The sequence below is a fragment of the Nylanderia fulva genome, unplaced genomic scaffold (assembly GCF_048542155.1).
Source record: "Nylanderia fulva isolate GAGA-0341 unplaced genomic scaffold, ASM4854215v1 Scaffold1148, whole genome shotgun sequence".
Lineage (NCBI taxonomy): Eukaryota > Metazoa > Arthropoda > Insecta > Hymenoptera > Formicidae > Nylanderia > Nylanderia fulva.
Genome location: NW_028189354.1, coordinates 8,084 through 26,571, shown reverse-complemented (window position 1 = coordinate 26,571; position 18,488 = coordinate 8,084). Strand labels below are relative to the sequence as shown.

The 18,488-nt window shown below is 41.9% G+C and overlaps 1 protein-coding gene and 1 non-coding gene across 2 annotated transcripts; both read right to left on the bottom strand.

The window, feature by feature from the left end:
• Nucleotides 1-3,391: 3,391 nt before the first annotated feature.
• LOC146724819 (uncharacterized) lies at nucleotides 3,392-4,220 on the bottom strand. Its single transcript, XM_085489214.1, has one exon. The coding sequence runs from the start codon at nucleotides 4,218-4,220 to the stop codon at nucleotides 3,525-3,527; it is 696 nt and encodes a 231-aa protein (XP_085345340.1). The 3' UTR covers nucleotides 3,392-3,524.
• Nucleotides 4,221-16,355: 12,135 nt separating this feature from the next.
• LOC146724818 (5.8S ribosomal RNA) lies at nucleotides 16,356-16,510 on the bottom strand. The gene has a single exon (XR_014926263.1). It is a non-coding gene; the product is annotated as a 5.8S ribosomal RNA (ribosomal RNA).
• Nucleotides 16,511-18,488: the final 1,978 nt, after the last annotated feature.

The following is an 18,488-nucleotide window of genomic DNA, read 5'->3' as shown; positions in this document are numbered from 1 at the left end:
AATAAAATTTAAAGCAAGATTAGAGTAAAAATTGAAAATATTTTTGGCTTATTGAAAGGACGATGGCGAAGGCTCAAATATATAATAGTGTATAAAATAGAAAAAACTTCAAACATTGTGATGTCATATTGTGCTTTACATAATTTTTGTCTTATAAATGATGATTTTGCTGAATCATTAGTAGATATTGATATTGATAGAATTGATAAAACACAAGTTTTTAATATACTGTTACGTCCAATAATTCATCTAGCGATAAATTACCTTCTGCACAAGACGGTCTTCTCTCGCGTCTAAATCGGTGGACGTTTAAGAAGCTGCTCTCTATTTGTTTTATGGGCAACCTGCTAGGCCGGCTATACCCAGGGAAGCCGAGAGCTTGAGATTCGATTGAGAGTATCGGACGGAGAAGGAAACCGACGGGTCGGGTCGATAAATAAAGATATTTTACAAATATAATGTCATTTATTCATTTATAAAACCTTTACGTCGATATAAAGTTTATTGGTCCTGACGTGGTTCGTGGGGAGCGTGAAATTGAGTTACAATATGACTGAGCTCCAGTTCCGGATTGTTAGGCTGGTTGAGGTAAGTTATGAAAGAAGTGAAGTTATCTTGCGCTTCCTCAGGGATGACGTTATCGACGTCGTGAGTGAGATTCGCGGTGTCCTCGTTGAGAATGTGAAAGGTTTGTTCGTTGTTAAATTGTAAAATGGGGTCGTACTCTGGCGATGTGATTGGTAGATTTTGATCCGGGATATAATATTCAGGATCGGGTAAGAATTGATGATTAGGGTTCGTTATTAACGTATTTGATTCTAACGGCGAGGGCTCCGGAAATTGCGGGTGAGAATAATCAATGTAGGGCGGAAAGGTTATTTATAGGCGAATAAACGTCTGGAGAAGGGGATCGAACGATTACTCGCGTAGGAAATATTTGGACATGTAAGTTTAAGACTCTTCTTGTCCTACGTTCGCGTAGTCTGTGGAGACGTTGCTCGTCGCGATCAATTTAATTCTTCCTTCGGAAGGGAGAGACCATCTAATGGTTAAATAAATTTATATGAATAATATGTTTAATAGAACTGAGATAGTTAAATAATCAAAGGTAATTGAATGTGACTCACGTTTAAGTCGTGATTTGCGTGTTAAAGAGTTAGAGACGAGATGAAAGGTTAATCTATACGAGAATGCCCTTCACCTGTTAATTAATTAAGCGTTGTGTCAATTATAATTATAATTAAACGATACTGAAAGAGAATTGGTAATAATGTGGAATAGGAAAAGGAGTCTTAGTACGTGTATTAATATCTATATCAAAAATATTAATATTTGTACTTTCAAGCATCAAAGATTTAAGTTTTAAATATTGAAGTAATAATTCTTAGTAATTATCAAGACCTCTGTCATTCGGTTTGGAAAAGTATTCGCAACTATTGGAAAATGCAAGGTAATAAAAGCGTAAAAGCGATAGAGAGATAGGTGTTCATCCGGCTAGGCCGGGTTCTCTGGTCCTTGTCTTAATAGGCTAATGCGACGTTCACTTTACTAAACGTGCACCTCAGAGATGACTTGCGAATGTACCTTATGACAGAGTATATTTTTATTGGTTGAAAATAGGGTCGGGTGGTGTACACTTGTCGAATGAATCGAATATCAATATGCAAAATCACTGTCAGTTGGTGTGGTAAAGTATTCGCAACTATTGGAAAATGCAAGGTAATAAAAGCGTAAAAGCGATAGAGAGATAGGTGTTCATCCGGCTAGGCCGGGTTCTCTGGTCCTTGTCTTAATAGGCTAATGCGACGTTCACTTTACTAAACGTGCACCTCAGAGATGATTTGCGAATGTACCTTCTGACAGGATATAGTTTCTAATGTGTACAGAGGAATTAGCGGCATTCAATTCGCTAGTATGTGGTAGGATTCAGGGTTACATACATATATAAGTAAGCAGTAATACAATAAAATACATAAGTATATTTATTATAATAAATCAAATAAGTATGCGAAATTGATTAAGTAGTATTGAATAGTATTGGATAGAATATCGAATAAATCGACGATTGTAACGCAGGCGTGTGCAGATGCAAATCGAAGATTGAAATAATATCGGAAACGCAGAGCAATATATGGCTTATGTCTATGTTCAAAATTCAGAGTTTGAAATGTAATGTAAGATTGAGTTAATATTGGATAATTAAATATAATGATTAAATATAATGAGTGCCCGTCGTGCTTTACTATTTAGGGATATGTGAACTGGCTTAAATACTCACAAGGTTAGACAATGTCTAATGTGCCTTGCTATGGTACACTTCGCTACTGTGTTCTTCCCTCTGAGTCTGAAGATCTGAGGAGCCTCGGTACCTCGGTCCGAAATGGCGGCTATGCCTCACCAAAATGGCGGCTATGTCTTCAGGACCCCGTAGTATTTGCTGGTTGAGTGCTGGATTGTTGTTGACTGGAACCACTGCGACGAAATCACTGCCGTTCCGGGCCGGGTGCAGGGTTTATATACCGTAAAATGTGGCTCGCTCCTCCCATCGGGCGATGCGGCTTAGCCAATGGCAAGAGAGGTATGCCGGGGAAGTACCGGAGACAATCTGTTCCTGGTAGAGATTGCGACGGTTAAGTCCCGGAGAGATGGCTTCTTAGTAGCGATAGCGGCGTTCCTTTGATGACTCATCGCCGGGCGCTCCGACTTTCCTTATCCTATTCTCGGTAGCGATAGCGGTATGCCTTTGTTGGCTATGCGCTCCGACTTATCTTATCTTCTTCTTGGTAGCGATAGCGGTGCTTCTTTGGTGACTCACCGCTACGCGGCTTGCAACGGGCCTTGCAGGTTGCAACGTGTTTCAGCGTTGCATCATGCTTTGCATCATGCTTCTGCAATGTAACGGTTCTCAACTGTCTTTCTAGAACCTTCTAGAATCTTTTAGATGTTTCTTGAGAGTAAAGCCGAGTTCACATAATAAAGCGGGTTTCATACCTAATTACTACTTTACGAACGATATCTATATATTTTAGGTATTATTCTTTAGAATATGTCGATTCCCTTTGCAATTTATAATAAAATGCATTACTTCGTAAATTTTGTTATAGATTAAAATAATCTTATTTGCTTTAATTTATATTCATATTTGCATGTAAATGGTAGAAAAGCTTAATTGTAACTTCTATTGTTATTTTATAGTTAGAGTTTAATAATCATGATAGACAGGTAAAATTTATCAATTTACATTTACATTTCGTAGTTATATGTAAATTGATAGGTAACTTGCATCAGGAACGAATTTCTAATAGTAGGTATACTAGGGGGGTTCTAACTCAGGGGCAATGAGGGGGGGTGAGGGGCGGGCAGAAATCATGTTTTTAACTTATGAGCGATTATATGCGAGACTAAATATTTGTTAATACCGGTCTTTCATGTAGGTTAGCGATTGTCATGACTAATATGTTAAAGAATTAATTTTTGAAAAAGATTGAAATTTTGAAATTTGTCTGGACGTTACATCTCCCCTCCTATTTGAGAATAAAACCCGACGTTGACCTAGGGTTTTGTTCGAGGTTATAAAGATGCTGCTGTAAGTCATTATATGTCTGAGGGATAGTTATATTCGTGGATTCCATTTCTTCAGGTCGTTTGGTGTTATAGCCTCGAAGTTGTGGCTGACTTATCACTGGCGGTTCTTTTGGCAGTGCAGGGGGTGCGTCTGAGATGGTGGCGAGAGGTGTGGCGTCTTCTGGGAATTTGTTCTTTTCTTCCTTTTCGTTCATATTCTTGCGGCTGAGGTGAAGCAAGAGATTAGTTAGAGAGTCCCATAATGCTCCTGTTAGATGTAGACTACATCCATATACGGTATGTAGTGCGTATCCATGGATGATGGTGTCAATTGCTAATTTAGCAATACGAACGATCATAAATACTCCAACGACACCGGCCGTGGCTGATCCGAAACTCATGAATCCTTTCCATATTTTTGCTGCGGTGTTGTCTACGATTTTGTTGAGCGATTCTTCGTCTAGTAGTTTGTATAATGAGACGGAGTCGGCGTTAACTGGATGTCCAATAAGCCCACGGGCGACGGCGTTGAGCAGTGCCGGTTTCTCTGCGGGAAACATAATGTGGTCTCTCAATTTTTCTATGTCTTGTTGCGTATAGATTCCACTAACAGCTAGTGGTCCGGGTGTTAAATAACTCCAGGTAAGAGATGCCATGGGTCGTAGTTGTTGAGGTGACAACTGTCTTACTTGTGCTTTTGGCATGAACTGTACCCAAGTGTCCTCTATCCGGTATAACGTTGGTAATTCTTGAGAACATTCTCGCTCGTTCCCGATCTTTGTGACGATTCTTGATTTGGGTGTGAGGAAGTAAGAAGCGTTTCTGATGGTTACGGGTAACTCGTTATAACATTCTTTGGTTAGTGACTACGTTACGATATCCGTATACCTTTACGCAGCTTGCGAAGGCGAATATCTGATGTAGTGGGGAGCTTGTAGTTTGTCCTGGATGGACTGGTTGGCGATGCCAACACATCTGAAACCCAAAATTAGAAATACTGTTTTTCAACCTGGTTCTATATGTGCTAATTTTAACTTATCGATATGGACAATCCGCGGTTTATGGTCGATTAGGATTTTGGCGTTGTTGGAAGGTAGGATCTCTATTATTTCGTAGGGTCCTACGTAGTGTGCTGAAAATTTTCCTTTCTTCGGTTCCTTTAGTAGAAAAACATAATCTCCTATTTTAAACTGTCGAGAATTTACACGTTGATCATAATAGTATTTGCTTCTTTCTTTGGCTCTAATGAGATTTTGTCGCGCTTCTTCGCAGATATCATATAATTTGTTGAATAAAGTGTTTATGTATTCTTGATAAGTAGGTTCTAGAGGTTCTTCGATAGGTTGATACGCGGATGGCAATCTGGCTAGTGTCACGTCCGGCCGTATAAATTTTTTCGTTTACTCCAAGTTCCTTAAACACTATTTGAAAAGCGCGCCAAAGCCGGCCATGACGCTTAACTCCGCCTAGAAACTAAGCGTGGCGCTTCGTAGCGCCTAAGGATCTCCCACCACGGTGAGAGCCCCTACTCCGGAGAGTTCCCCCTCTCCAGGCCGCCGCAGGCCCGAGCCGCCGAAACGAAGGACCTCAGAGCAGTCCCGAATTTCGGCAGTTCTCTGCGCGACACCGAACAGTATAGTCGCACTCCTAAATTCTAACTCTAAGTCCAAATTCTAAATCCTAACTCTAATTCTAAAATTCTAACTCTAAGTATAATATCCTAACTCTAAAATCTAAGTTCTAAGTCTAAGTCTAAACTCTAATTCTAAGTTTTAGTTTCGAATTCTGTATTACTATACGAATAAATCAGTGTATTCATGTGTGAAAATCAGTGTTCAGTACTCTTCAAAACTTCCACTCCCGTGATAAAACACGATAGCTTTTAAATCTGTCATACGGCGTTTGAATTCAGAACAATTCAAAACTGTGTCTGGAGCGGACCACCGCTCACCACAGTTAGAATTAACATTCTTAGCAATTGCCAAAATAAGGAACTGATAGTGAGGTCCGCCGCATATCAACCTTCCTTATTTGAGTATTCAGAGGATGCATCAAATTCAATATGCCTAAGACCCGACGCGCAGGAAGAAAGAATCAATTACGAAAACTAAACCGACTCTATCGCGAATCAGCGACCGAGAGATATTCTCAATTCCTCGGAGTGGAATATCAGGCCGATCCTGAATACGAGAACATTTTCAACATTAAAAATAATAACAACGACGAACTCCTACAGTGGAAGTGCATACCAATAACGTTCCAACCACGATGCCTGCCGCCGCCAAACATCCCAGTGAACGACCCTCGCCGCACGCACTACCTCCAAGTACGAGCCGACACGATCAAGAAAGTGCTACTAAAGGTAAGTGAAATTCACGTTAACCTAAGAAATCGCGCGTGTTAGCAAATTCAGAGACGCTTCTATCACGTGGAAGAGAACATTCTAGAAAAATCTCCGACGCATTTTTCCTCTTTTCCATCGTCACTGCGGAAGCTATAAAAAAAAGGTCGGGCTATAAAACTAGGGTCGACCACCACATGCGGTGCCACCCTCGGAATTCTAACACGGAAAAACGCAAATAGTTCAATCTCTTAAAAATCTTTGTGTCTCAACAAATAACTTCGTAAATCCGTACAACAAAGTAGTCATTTAAACAATAATCAATTGAGAACACTTTCGATTTACCGACATACGTTCTTATACCGACATTACCAACAATATACAGACATACGTTCTTTTACCGACATTACCGACAATATACCGACATACGTTCTTATACCGACATTACCAACAATATACCGACGTACGTTCTTTTACCAATTGGTTATCGACACCTTACTGGCACCTTACCAGTGTTTTACTGAGCAATTACCGACGGTTTTACCGACGACTACTGACTTCTCGATTGCTGCCGGGTTCACCAAAGACCTACGAGCTAATGACGCATTATCAATTCGATTACGCAACAAGCACAAATGTGCCCACTCACCCTTAGAGGTATAACCCCTCCTCCAGAAGTTAATCTCTTTGTACCGTTTGAACCCTTATTCTATTGCCAAATTGGTATCGGGTACATCCATTTTGAGACTAAGGCAGCCCTCTGCACTTTATGCTATTCCACCTTACCTAGAGTCTCGAAATTACTTTGGACAAGGATTCGGAAGCATACTCTAATCATAGGCGGAACACCTATCGGAATAAATTGCGGAGTCTGCAACTTCCGACTTACCCTCACGCGAATCGGTGATTTGTGCGAGCTTTGTCAGTTTACGTACGAAGATTACTTACGCAACCCCAACGACGTTTCGCATAGAGCAATCGACGAAGCTATCTTTATTACAGTAGAGTCACAGGTAGGTCCCACGCAATAATCCGATCACCTCAGTTCCAGCGCGAATAACCTCAGATCGCGGGTATCCCCGGGGAGAATCGCATAGATTCGCGTACCCGTAATAGCGATCGTGTCTCGTGGAAAAAGCCGAGCTCTGCATTCAAATTTTCGCAGCCGCGACCCCACGAGACGTAACACTAGTCGTCCGAATATTAGTTCGTATGGCGAGAATTTTGTTCCTTCGTGGACGCTTGTATTATAAGAGAACATGGCGAGTTTAACGTATTCATCCCAATTATCTTCTTTATCAATTTGTGTTTTTAAATATTCTACTAGTACGTGATGTGACCGTTCTATAGATCCATTTGATTGAGGATGGTAAGCAGTGGTTTTGAAATGTTAAATATTGAATTTTTTAGTTAGGATGCGTATTAAAGTTGATAGAAAATTAGTACCTTGATCAGTAAGGATAGCTTTGGGAGTTCCATAAATGCAAATAAATTCTTTTGTAAAAGCGTCGGCTATCGTTAATGAAGTGGCTTCTTTTAATGGTACTGCTATAGAGTACTTTGTTAATAAATCTTGCATGGTTAAAATATATTTATTTCCGTTATTCGTGATAGGAAATGGTCCTACTATATCTAGTGAAACTTTGTCGAAAGCTGTACCAGGGGTATCCGTAATAATCATTGGTTGCTTGGTTTTGACGCGCGTTAATTTTTTTAACTGGCACTCGCGACATTTTCTAATAAATTCTTGAATATCTTGTTTCATTGTACTCCAAAAGTAATGAGGTCGAAGTCTATTAAATGTTTTCGTAACTCCTTTATGGCCACCGCATGCTGATGCATGGTTTTCTGAAATTAATTTTACGCGTTCTGTAGGGATAGGGTGATTGACTAAATTTTGACAAATAGTTATATTTATACGGGTGTCGTGGAAAAATTTCTTTAGTTGATTAATAATGTAAGACCAAGGAATGTCGTCGAATTTATGTGTTTTGCTGATGCTAAAGGAAGTTAATTGTAATTCGTTAACGCAGTCTAATAAAGAGCGTATACAATTTTTCACAGTTTGCGGTTCTACAGACAGTCGATTGTTTGTTCTTATCGGGATTGATATTAAATTATTTGATTTGATTTTCTTTACATTAACTCTTTCAAAATTGAGGTTTTCGTATGTGGGTAAAAGATTTGCAATGGAATAAAGTTCGGCTCCCTTGTCGTAAGGTGATCCGTCTAGACTTATAAAAATTACATGGTTATCTTTTTGGTTTAATAAGTTATCTCTTATTTCGCGTATTTTTACTTTACTCGGAATTACGGGAGAGGGTTGTATAATTGGTATAGTTTCTGAAATTACTGGGTCGACGTAATCGTATTCTAAATTTAAATTTGACATATTTGCATAGTCATGATCATCGTGTTAGGAATTGGACTCTCGTCATCTGAATCGGAATCGTTTTCAGTTATATTAACATAATTTGGGTTATCAATATTGTTACTGCGGTAGGGAATTAGAGCGTTTGTTTCAATTGATCTGACGGAAGGTCCTGGTCTACTTGAAAATATGGATTCGTCGGATGACTCATCATTATCTGAGGCGAATATTGGTAAAACTAAATCAGTGGGTGGATTCCGCGATAAAGCATCGGCATTATTATTTAGTGATCCCTTTTTGTATTTAATTTCGTAATTGTATTCTGCTAGCTTGGTTTTCCACTTCCAGAGTCTGGAGGTTGGATCTTTTATGGAATGTAGCCAAATTAAAGGTTTGTGATCAGTTATTATAGTAAAAAGTCTTCCGTATAAGTAGGGTCTGAAATGGCTAATACAATATATGATGGCTAGGCATTCTTTTTCAATTGTTGAATAATTTTGTTCCGCAGTGTTTAAAATTCGAGAAGTATATGAGACAGGAAGATCTTTTCCTACCGGTCCCTGGCTTAAAATTCCGCCTATCGCATTCCCTGATGCGTCGGTAGTTAGTATGAAAGGTCTAGTAAAATCAGGATATTGGAGAATGGGATTTGAACATAACGAGTGTTTCAAAGAGTTAAAAGCTTCTACTTGTTTTAATTGCCAATTGAATATGCTATCCTTTTTCAATAAATCTGTTAATGGTTTCGCGACTTTAGAAAAATTAGGTATAAATCTTCGGTAATATCCGGCTAAACCGAGAAATTGCTTTATGCTTTTCGGATTTTTTGGAGTTGGAAAGTGCATTATTGATTTTATTTTGTCCGGGTCTGGTTTGACTCCGTTCGCGCCTATTATATGGCCTAAATAAGCTACTTCGTGCCTTAGAAATTCGCACTTATCTGGCTGTAATTGTAAATTCGCGTCTCGTAATCTTTGCATTAATCTTTCACATTTGATTTCGTGTTCTCTTAATGATCGTGCGTAAATGACAATGTCGTCCAAATAGACGAATAATTCGTTTCTTTGTAGTCCCGATAATACATTATCCATAAGTCTTTGGAAAGTAGCAGGTGCGTTTTTTAAACCGAATGGCATGCGCTTGAATTGATAATGCCCATATGGCGTAGAAAAGCTGTTTTTTGAGCGTCTTTAAGTGACATAGAAATTTGATGGAATCCGGAAGCTAAATCAAATATTAAAAAGTATTTGGCTGATCCTAATTGGTCAAGAATGTCTGTTATGTTAGGAAGAGGATAAGCGTCTCCTATAGTTTCTTCGTTTAATCCTCGATAATCTATAACCATACGCCAACGTTTATTGCCTTGTGAATCTGGTTTTTTCGGTACTATCCAGATTGGTGAGTTATACGGCGATGTAGAATACTCGACTAAATTATTTTTTAATAGTTCGCCGACTTGTTTATCGATTTCTTCTTTATGGACAGGAGGAAACCTGTATTGTTTATTGTGTATAGGAATTTCGTTAATAGTTGGAATGTAGTGTTGAGTCGCGTTTGTAGTTCCTAAAGGTTCGTTAGGCAAATGGAATCTATCAGAATGCTTAGTAAGAATTGACCTGACATGATCAACTTCTTCAGGATTTAAATGTTCGAGTCTCAAAAGTTTTTCGACGGCGTGTGGTCGATAAGAATTAGTAGCATTGTCGTTGGTCGAGAAAAGCCCTAGGGTTCTCGCACAATCGACGGAATTAGAAATTTCATCTCCCATTACCGGGGTCTCCCGACTCTCGGTAATATACTCTTCATTGCAAGACATTGAATGCCCTAAGGTTTCAATGTATCTAGTAGATTTGTCTCCCATCTCTTCTTCGTTTTGGAATCGCACTGAATGCCCTAAGGTTCCAGTGTGATTAGTATAATCTCCCATCTTCGTCGTTTCGTTTAGGTAATGTACGCCGTGCCCTAAGGTCTTCGTACAATACATGGATTTGTCTCCCATCTCTTCTTCAGAAGGTACCCAATGCCCTAAGGTTTCGGTCCGATTAATGTATTCTCCCATTTCTTCGTCTTCAAAAAGTACGTCGAGCCCTAAAGTCTTGGTACTCTCATTAATAGATTCGCGAGATTCAAAATCAAAAATTTCTACGGACGGAATGTCGATTTTGAAATCCTCCTCGGTGGTATTAAATACCGGTAAGTATGTTCTTCCGTTTGAGTGAGTAATGAGTGCGTCTCCGAAGAACACCTTGTCAGCGAAGGTTTGTAAGGGTAAGTATCCAGTATGTATTTCTGGATTAGAAATATGAATGCAACAAGGAGTAACAGTCCTTGCTTTGAGATGTAATTTTCCAACTTCATAGGTGATGAAAGGAATGATAATAGTGTCGTGATGAAGGCATCTATCCTTATAATTTATGATGATGCTTCTTTCTTTCAAGACAGCATTTCCTAGGATCCCGTCTTGGGGAATGCAAATGGAGTCTGATATTACATGGAGCAGGGTAGGTTTGTCTAACAAGTGGGTAGTTATGGAACCTAAAGTTACTATTGTTTCAAAGGAGATGCCTTGAATGGATATAATGTTTTCTTTATCTAGATTGACGTGAGGTAATACAAATTGTTGTTTGATAAGATTTATGCCAGAGCCTGAATCAATCATGAAATTGCATTCATGTGATAAGTGTGGGGATATAAGTTTGATAGAAGGTAAGTCGTTGTGTTTAATTTCGTTATCTACTGTTACGTCCAATAATTCATCTAGCGATAAATTATTTTCTGCACAAGACGGTCTTCTCTCGCGTCTACCTCGGTGGACGTTTAAGAAGCTGCTCTCTATTTGTTTTATGGGCAACCTGCTAGGCCGGCTATACCCAGGGAAGCCGAGAGCTTGAGATTCGATTGAGAGTATCGGACGGAGAAGGAAACCGACGGGTCGGGTCGATAAATAAAGATATTTTACAAATATAATGTCATTTATTCATTTATAAAACCTTTACGTCGATATAAAGTTTATTGGTCCTGACGTGGTTCGTGGGGAGCTTGAAATTGAGTTACAATATGACTGAGCTCCAGTTCCGGATTGTTAGGCTGGTTGAGGTAAGTTACGAAAGAAGTGAAGTTATCTTGCGCTTCCTCAGGGATGACGTCATCGACGTCGTAAGTGAGATTCGCGGTGTCCTCGTTGAGAATGTGAAAGGTTTGTTCGTTGTTAAATTGTAAAATGGGGTCGTACTCTGGCGATGTGATTGGTAGATTTTGATCCGGGATATAATATTCAGGATCGGGTAAGAATTGATGATTAGGGTTCGTTATTAACGTATTTGATTCTAACGGCGAGGGCTCCGGAAATTGCGGGTGAGAATAATCAATGTAGGGCGGAAGGTTGTTTATAGGCGAATAAACGTCTGGAGAAGGGGATCGAACGATTACTCGCGTAGGAAATATTTGGACATGTAAGTTTAAGACTCTTCTTGTCCTACGTTCGCGTAGTCTGTGGAGACGTTGCTCGTCGCAATCAATTTGATTTTTCCTTCGGAAGGGAGAGACCATCTAATGGTTAAATAAATTTATATAAATAATATGTTTAATAGAACTGGGATAGTTAAATAATCAAAGGTAATTGAGTGTGACTCACGTTCAAGTCGTGATTTACGTGTTAAAGAGTTAGAGACGAGATGAAAGGTTAATCTATACGAGAATGCCCTTCACCTGTTAATTAATTAAGCGTTGTGTCAATTATAATTATAATTAAACGATACTGAAAGAGAATTGGTAATAATGTGGAATAGGAAAAGGAGTCTTAGTACATGTATTAATATCTATATCAAGAATATTAATATTTGTACTTTCAAGCATCAAAGATTTAAGTCTTAAATATTGATGTAATAATTCTTAGTAATTATCAAGACCTCTGTCATTCGGTTTGGTAAAGTATTCGCAACTATTGGAAAATGCAAGGTAATAAAAGCGTAAAAGCGATAGAGAGATAGGTGTTCATCCGGCTAGGCCGGGTTCTCTGGTCCTTGTCTTAATAGGCTAATGCGACGTTCACTTTACTAAACGTGCACCTCAGAGATGACTTGCGAATGTACCTTATGACAGAGTATATTTCTATTGGTTGTAAATAGGGTCGGGTGGTGTACACTTGTCGAATGAATCGAATATCAATATGCAAAATCACTGTCAGTTGGTGTGGTAAAGTATTCGCAACTATTGGAAAATGCAAGGTAATAAAAGCGTAAAAGCGATAGAGAGATAGGTGTTCATCCGGCTAGGCCGGGTTCTCTGGTCCTTGTCTTAATAGGCTAATGCGACGTTCACTTTACTAAACGTGCACCTCAGAGATGACTTGCGAATGTACCTTCTGACAGGATATAGTTTCTAATGTGTACAGAGGAATTAGCGGCATTCAATTCGCTAATATGTGGTAGGATACAAGGTTACATACATATATAAGTAAGCAGTAATACAATAAAATACATAAGTATATTTATTATAATAAATCAAATAAGTATGCGAAATTGATTAAATAGTATTGAATAGTATTGGATAAAATATTGAATAAATCGACGATTGTAACGCAGACGTGTGCAGATGCAAATCGTAGATTGAAATAATATCGGAAACGCAGAGCAATATATGGCTTATGTCTATGTTCAAAATTCAGAGTTTGAAATGTAATGTAAGATTGAGTTAATATTGGATAATTAAATATAATGATTAAATATAATGAGTGCCCGTCGCGCTTTACTATTTAGGGATATGTGAACTGGCTTAAATACTCACAAGGTTAGACAATGTCTAATGTGCCTTGCTATGGTACACTTCGCTACTGTGTTCTTCCCTCTGAGTTTGAAGATCTGAGGAGCCTCGGTACCTCGGTCCGAAATGGCGGCTATGCCTCACCAAAATGACGGCTATGTCTCGTTGTCTTCAGGAACTCCGTAGTAATAGCTGGTTGATTGCTGGATTAGAACTGATTGACTGGAACAACTTTCGGCGGATCACTGCCGTTCCGTGCCGGGTGCAGGGTTTATATACCGTAAAATGTGGCTCGCTCCTCCCATCGGGCGATGCGGCTTAGCCAATGGCAAGAGAGGTATGCCGGGGAAGTACCGGAGACAATCTGTTCCTGGTAGAGATTGCGACGGTTAAGTCCCGGAGAGATGGCTTCTTAGTAGCGATAGCGGCGTTCCTTTGATGACTCATCGCCGGGCGCTCCGACTTTCCTTATCCTATTCTCGGTAGCGATAGCGGTATGCCTTTGTTGGCTATGCGCTCCGACTTATCTTATCTTCTTCTTGGTAGCGATAGCGGTGCTTCTTTGGTGACTCACCGCTACGCGGCTTGCAACGGGCCTTGCAGGTTGCAACGTGTTTCAGCGTTGCATCATGCTTTGCATCATGCTTCTGGAATGTAACGGTTCTCAACTGTCTTTCTAGAACCTTCTAGAATCTTTTAGATGTTTCTTGAGAGTAAAGCCGAGTTCACATAATAAAGCGGGTTTCATACCTAATTACTACTTTACGAACGATATCTATATATTTTAGGTATTATTCTTTAGAATATGTCGATTCCCTTTGCAATTTAAAATAAAATGCATTACTTCGTAAATTTTGTTATAGATTAAAATAATCTTATTTGCTTTAATTTATATTCATATTTGCATGTAAATGGTAGAAAAGCTTAATTGTAACTTCTATTGTTACTTTATAGTTAGAGTTTAATAATCATGATGGACAGGTAAAATTTATCAATTTACATTTACATTTCGTAGTTATATGTAAATTGATAGGTAACTTGCATCAGGAACGAATTTCTAATGGTAGGTATACTAGGGGGGTTCTAACTCAGGGGCAATGAGGGGGGGTGAGGGGCGGGCAGAAATCATGTTTTTTAACTTATGAGCAATTATATGCGAGACTAAATATTTGTTAATACCGGTCTTTCATGTAGGTTAGCGATTGTCATGACTAATATGTTAAAGAATTAATTTTTGAAAAAGATTGAAATTTTGAAATTTGTCTGGACGTTACAGCAGTATCATATGTTCATGGACTACAATGCCCCTCGCGGCCCGGCGGAGGCCCCCAGCTTCGTCGGATAAAATCTTCCGACCCATAAAGCCTTACAGCCGATTGACGACTGCGGCAGAACTGCACGTTATTTACTTATTTAATTTATTTGTAGTTGTCCTAACTTATTTTATTGATTAATTTATTCGTTGATTTTTTGTTAACTCCAGCGTTGGGCACTTTACACTCAACGCTGGTATGAATTTTATCCCGTTTTACTCTACTTATTTTAAAACAACGAATCATAACGGCTGACGGGTGAGTGCGAGTCGTTAGGCTTGGAACCTGCCATTCCAGGTCACGGCGGCAGAGCCGGAGCGGACCGGACACGGACGGCCGTTCTGGGCGGGAACCTCCACGTGGTGTCCCTGGTAACGGGTGCGTCAATAGCGCGCCCGGCTAATGCCCGCTTTCTCAAAGTTTGAGGACTCTGCTCGGTCTAATTTTTCCGACCCATGGCGAGAGTTCCCTGGCAGGATAGTCAGACGGTTTCGTTGTGCTGCGGCGCAACAGGGTCGGAAGTCTAGGCAGTACGAATATGAGCAAGGTTAAAAGACCGTATTGTACGGAGCGTTGATCTGTACACAAAGTGTAATGTTGTTGGGAGTTCCGTGCAAATAAGGGGCACCACTAGCTAACTCGCCGGTGCCCCGGCAGGCGGACTCTGCTGTTAACTGGACACCACACCAGCCGCAAAAGTGAAAGTCCGCGGCCTTGTTAGTCGCACAGAAAATAGCCAAATGCCTCGTCATCAAATTAGTGACGCGCATGAATGGATTAACGAGATTCCCACTGTCCCTATCTACTCAGCACCTACCACCTATTGCGAGCACGTATACTCAAACGCCACGAATATGCCACGACCATCCTGGCATATGCCACGACCATCCTGGCTGTGCGCTAAGCGTGACGCTGACCCTGCGACACCGGGCTAAGCAAAACGCTGACCCCGCGACAGCAGGCCAAGCAAAACGCTGACCCCGCGACACTGTATCTTGCTGTGAGGCTCGGCGTCTTGCTGACTCCCGGCGCGAGGTCCGAGTCGGCGGGTCTTCGTTGCCTGGACAAGGCGATACCGCCTTCGGACTTTGTCCGAATTTAGAAAGCAACACGCCGCGGTCGGAGTTTGTCCGATTCTTAAAAGCAACACGCCGCGGTCGGTCTTTGTTGCTTCTTTCAAAGGCAACACGCCGTGATCGGTCTTAATGCGGATTGCGAAAGCAACACGCCGCGGTCTGGCTTTGTCCAGGATTCGAGGGCAACACGCCGCGGTCGGACTTGGTCCAAATTCAAAGCAACACGCCGCGGTCGGACTTCGTCCGTTTTTTTGGAAGCAACACGCCGCGCTCGGACTTTGTCCGATTTAAAAGCAACACGCCGCGCTCGGACTTTGTCCGATTTAAAAGCAACACGCCGCGTTGACACTTGGGCTCTGCGCGGAACGGCGCTGGCCAATTTAAATGTGCGTTTCGCGGGGCGAGAGAAGCCCGGTTTCAGTTGGTTGATGTAGGAGAGGGAGACGGGGGAAAAACAAGCGCTCCCTCTTTCGGGAGACAACGCCGCACGCGCCCCCCCTTAGCGAAAAGGGTGCCATTTCCCGTCCGGATTTTTTTTTTTTGGACCGTTTGTTCCCTCCCTTGGCGCCCCGCTTTTAATCTCACCCCATTTTTTTCGGCTCTCGCGTACAACACGACTTGGATCACAAACACGCCCCCCCTTTTTAAATTCCCCAAGAATTCTCTGGCGCGCTTTTTGCCAACTTTTTACACGTTTTTGGGCGCTTCCCTCCTCATTATTATTATTTCGGTGTGTCATTTCAGACGACGCCAGGATTTGCACCGCGGCCGGTCGGCGCGGCACAGACACCTCGGGCGAACGTCCAACGATCGCTCGTACGCCCATTGTAAGCGTTGCACAGGGCACAGGCGACGCGCGCGCCATTCTCTGGTCGCCCGCGTCGTGGCCGTGCGCGCTTTCGGGCGCAAGCAGTTTAGGGGTACTAAAACGACCCTCAGCCAGGCGTGGTCCGGGAATTGTATCCGTGGACCGCAATGTGCGTTCGAAATGTCGATGTTCATGTGTCCTGCAGTTCACAAGTTGACGCGCAATTAGCTGCGTTCTTCATCGACCCACGAGCCAAGTGATCCACCGTTCAGGGTAATCGTTCGAAATTTTTGCGTTCGCGAAGAAACGCGCTTCTCGTTCAACCATCGTGGTCGTCTTCTCTCGGAACGAGAGAGAGAGAATAATCGTGGTGGCTCTTCGATCAGCCTGTCCGCGCGCGTCCGAGGACGCGCGCGGACCGCCGCCTCCCGCCAGGGAAGGCTAACGGCACAAAGATAGAGTTGTGTGTTTCTCGTTCGGAGCGTCTCTCCCGCAACGGGAGAGCCGGGGCGGAAGCTCTTTGAAGAAACCGTCGGACCGACACAGTTGACAGATTGGTCGAAATATCATCGATCCCTTCTCTGTGTTATATATATATATTATAATAATATATGGGGGTCCTCTCGCTCGCACTCCGCGGTCGCAACACCGTGTGTTCTCGGCACGCTGAACCGCTGCCCCGCGACAACGGGAGGGCGCGCGCCTTCCGGGTCTTGGCCTGGTGAGGTTTCCCGTGTTGAGGTCAAATAAGCCGCAGGCTCCACTTCCGGTGGTGCCCTTTTCCTCAATTCCCTTTAAGTTTCAGCTTTTTGCAACCATACGTCCCCCGGAACCCAAAAGCTTTGGTTTCCCGGAAGCTGCCCTCCTAGTCATCGTATGAACCTTGGCTGATCGCTATCTTGCATCTTTTAATGGTTCGAACTAGGCGGTATCTGATCGCCTTCGAACCTCTAACTTCGTGCTTGATTAATGAATGAGAGAGAATGAGAGCGTTGCTGAAGTGAGTGAGTATGCGTGTATGAGAGTAATTATGCTAGCCTCCGTAAATTATTTCCGGTTTTTACGAGACGAACAAAATTTCAAAGAGGCGAGTGAGAAAATCACTGGACATTGTGGAGAAGCTGAGGAACAATGAATTAAAATGTTTGCAAAATGAGATATACAGGGAAACGAAGCGAAAAGAGCGTGATTGAAAAGGTACAGGAAGTGAATGTGAAGACGAGTACGAAAGAGAAGAGTTATGCGGTAATAGTGAGAGCGGATGATGCAAGTGCGAGTGTGACAAGTGAGGAAGTAAAGGAGAGAATGATGAAGCATGTGAGCAAGTCACTGAATGTGCGTGTGAAAGCGGTGAGGAAAGTGAGGAATGGAGGTGTAGCAATTGAGACGATGAGCGAGAGTGAGTTGAAAAGAATAAGAAAGTGTGGTCAGTTTAAGAATGCTGGCCTAAAGGTTGAGCTGCCTCGCAAGATAGGCCCAAAGATCATCTTGTACGATGTGCCGAATGATATGGCGAGTGAAGTGTTAATGAGAGAAATGTATGAGAGGAGCTTGAAAGGGCGAGTGGATGAGAGAGTATTTATGGAACGTGTGCGTGTTGTGAGTAGGAATGCGAAGAAAGATGCAGCCGGCGGAAATGTGATATTAGAAGTTACGAGTGCAATAAGGAAGGTGCTCTGTAATGACGGACGAGTGTTTGTGCATTGGAAGGCCTTTAGGGTGAAAAAGTTTTTCAGTGTGCTGAGGTGCCACAAGTGCTTTGCATTTGGGCACATGATGCGGCAATGCACCGAAAAGGAAAGACTGTGCCAAAAATGTGGATGTGTAGGACACATGATGAGAGATTGTAAAAAGGAAAGTGTGTGTAGAAACTGTAAGCTGAAAGGGAGCAAATGTGATCACTCGGTTCTGTCCGAAGTGTGCCCGGAATACGTGAGAGCGTTAGAGAGAGAGAAAGCGAGAATAAATGACGAATAAATGGTGCGTGAATGTAGTGCAGTATAACTGCCAGAGTGCGTATGCGGTTATGTGTGATCTGAGTGAGATGATGCGCGAACGTCGAGTAAGTGTAGCACTGCTGCAAGAACCGTATGAAAGGCATGGACGTGTGGTGGGCTTGCCCATAGGTATGGATGTGATTGTTTGCGAGAGTGGGACGGTGAAAGCAGCAGTGGTGGTAAATGACTCTAGGTTAGACGTGATGTGCGTGAGAGAGTGTACGAATGAGCTTGGAGTGTGCGTGTGATTGAAGGGG

What these genes read in the sequence shown, in the direction of transcription:
- LOC146724819 (XM_085489214.1), bottom strand. Translation starts at nt 4,220, where the DNA reads ATGGCATCTCTTACCTGGAGTTATTTAACACCCGGACCACTAGCTGTT.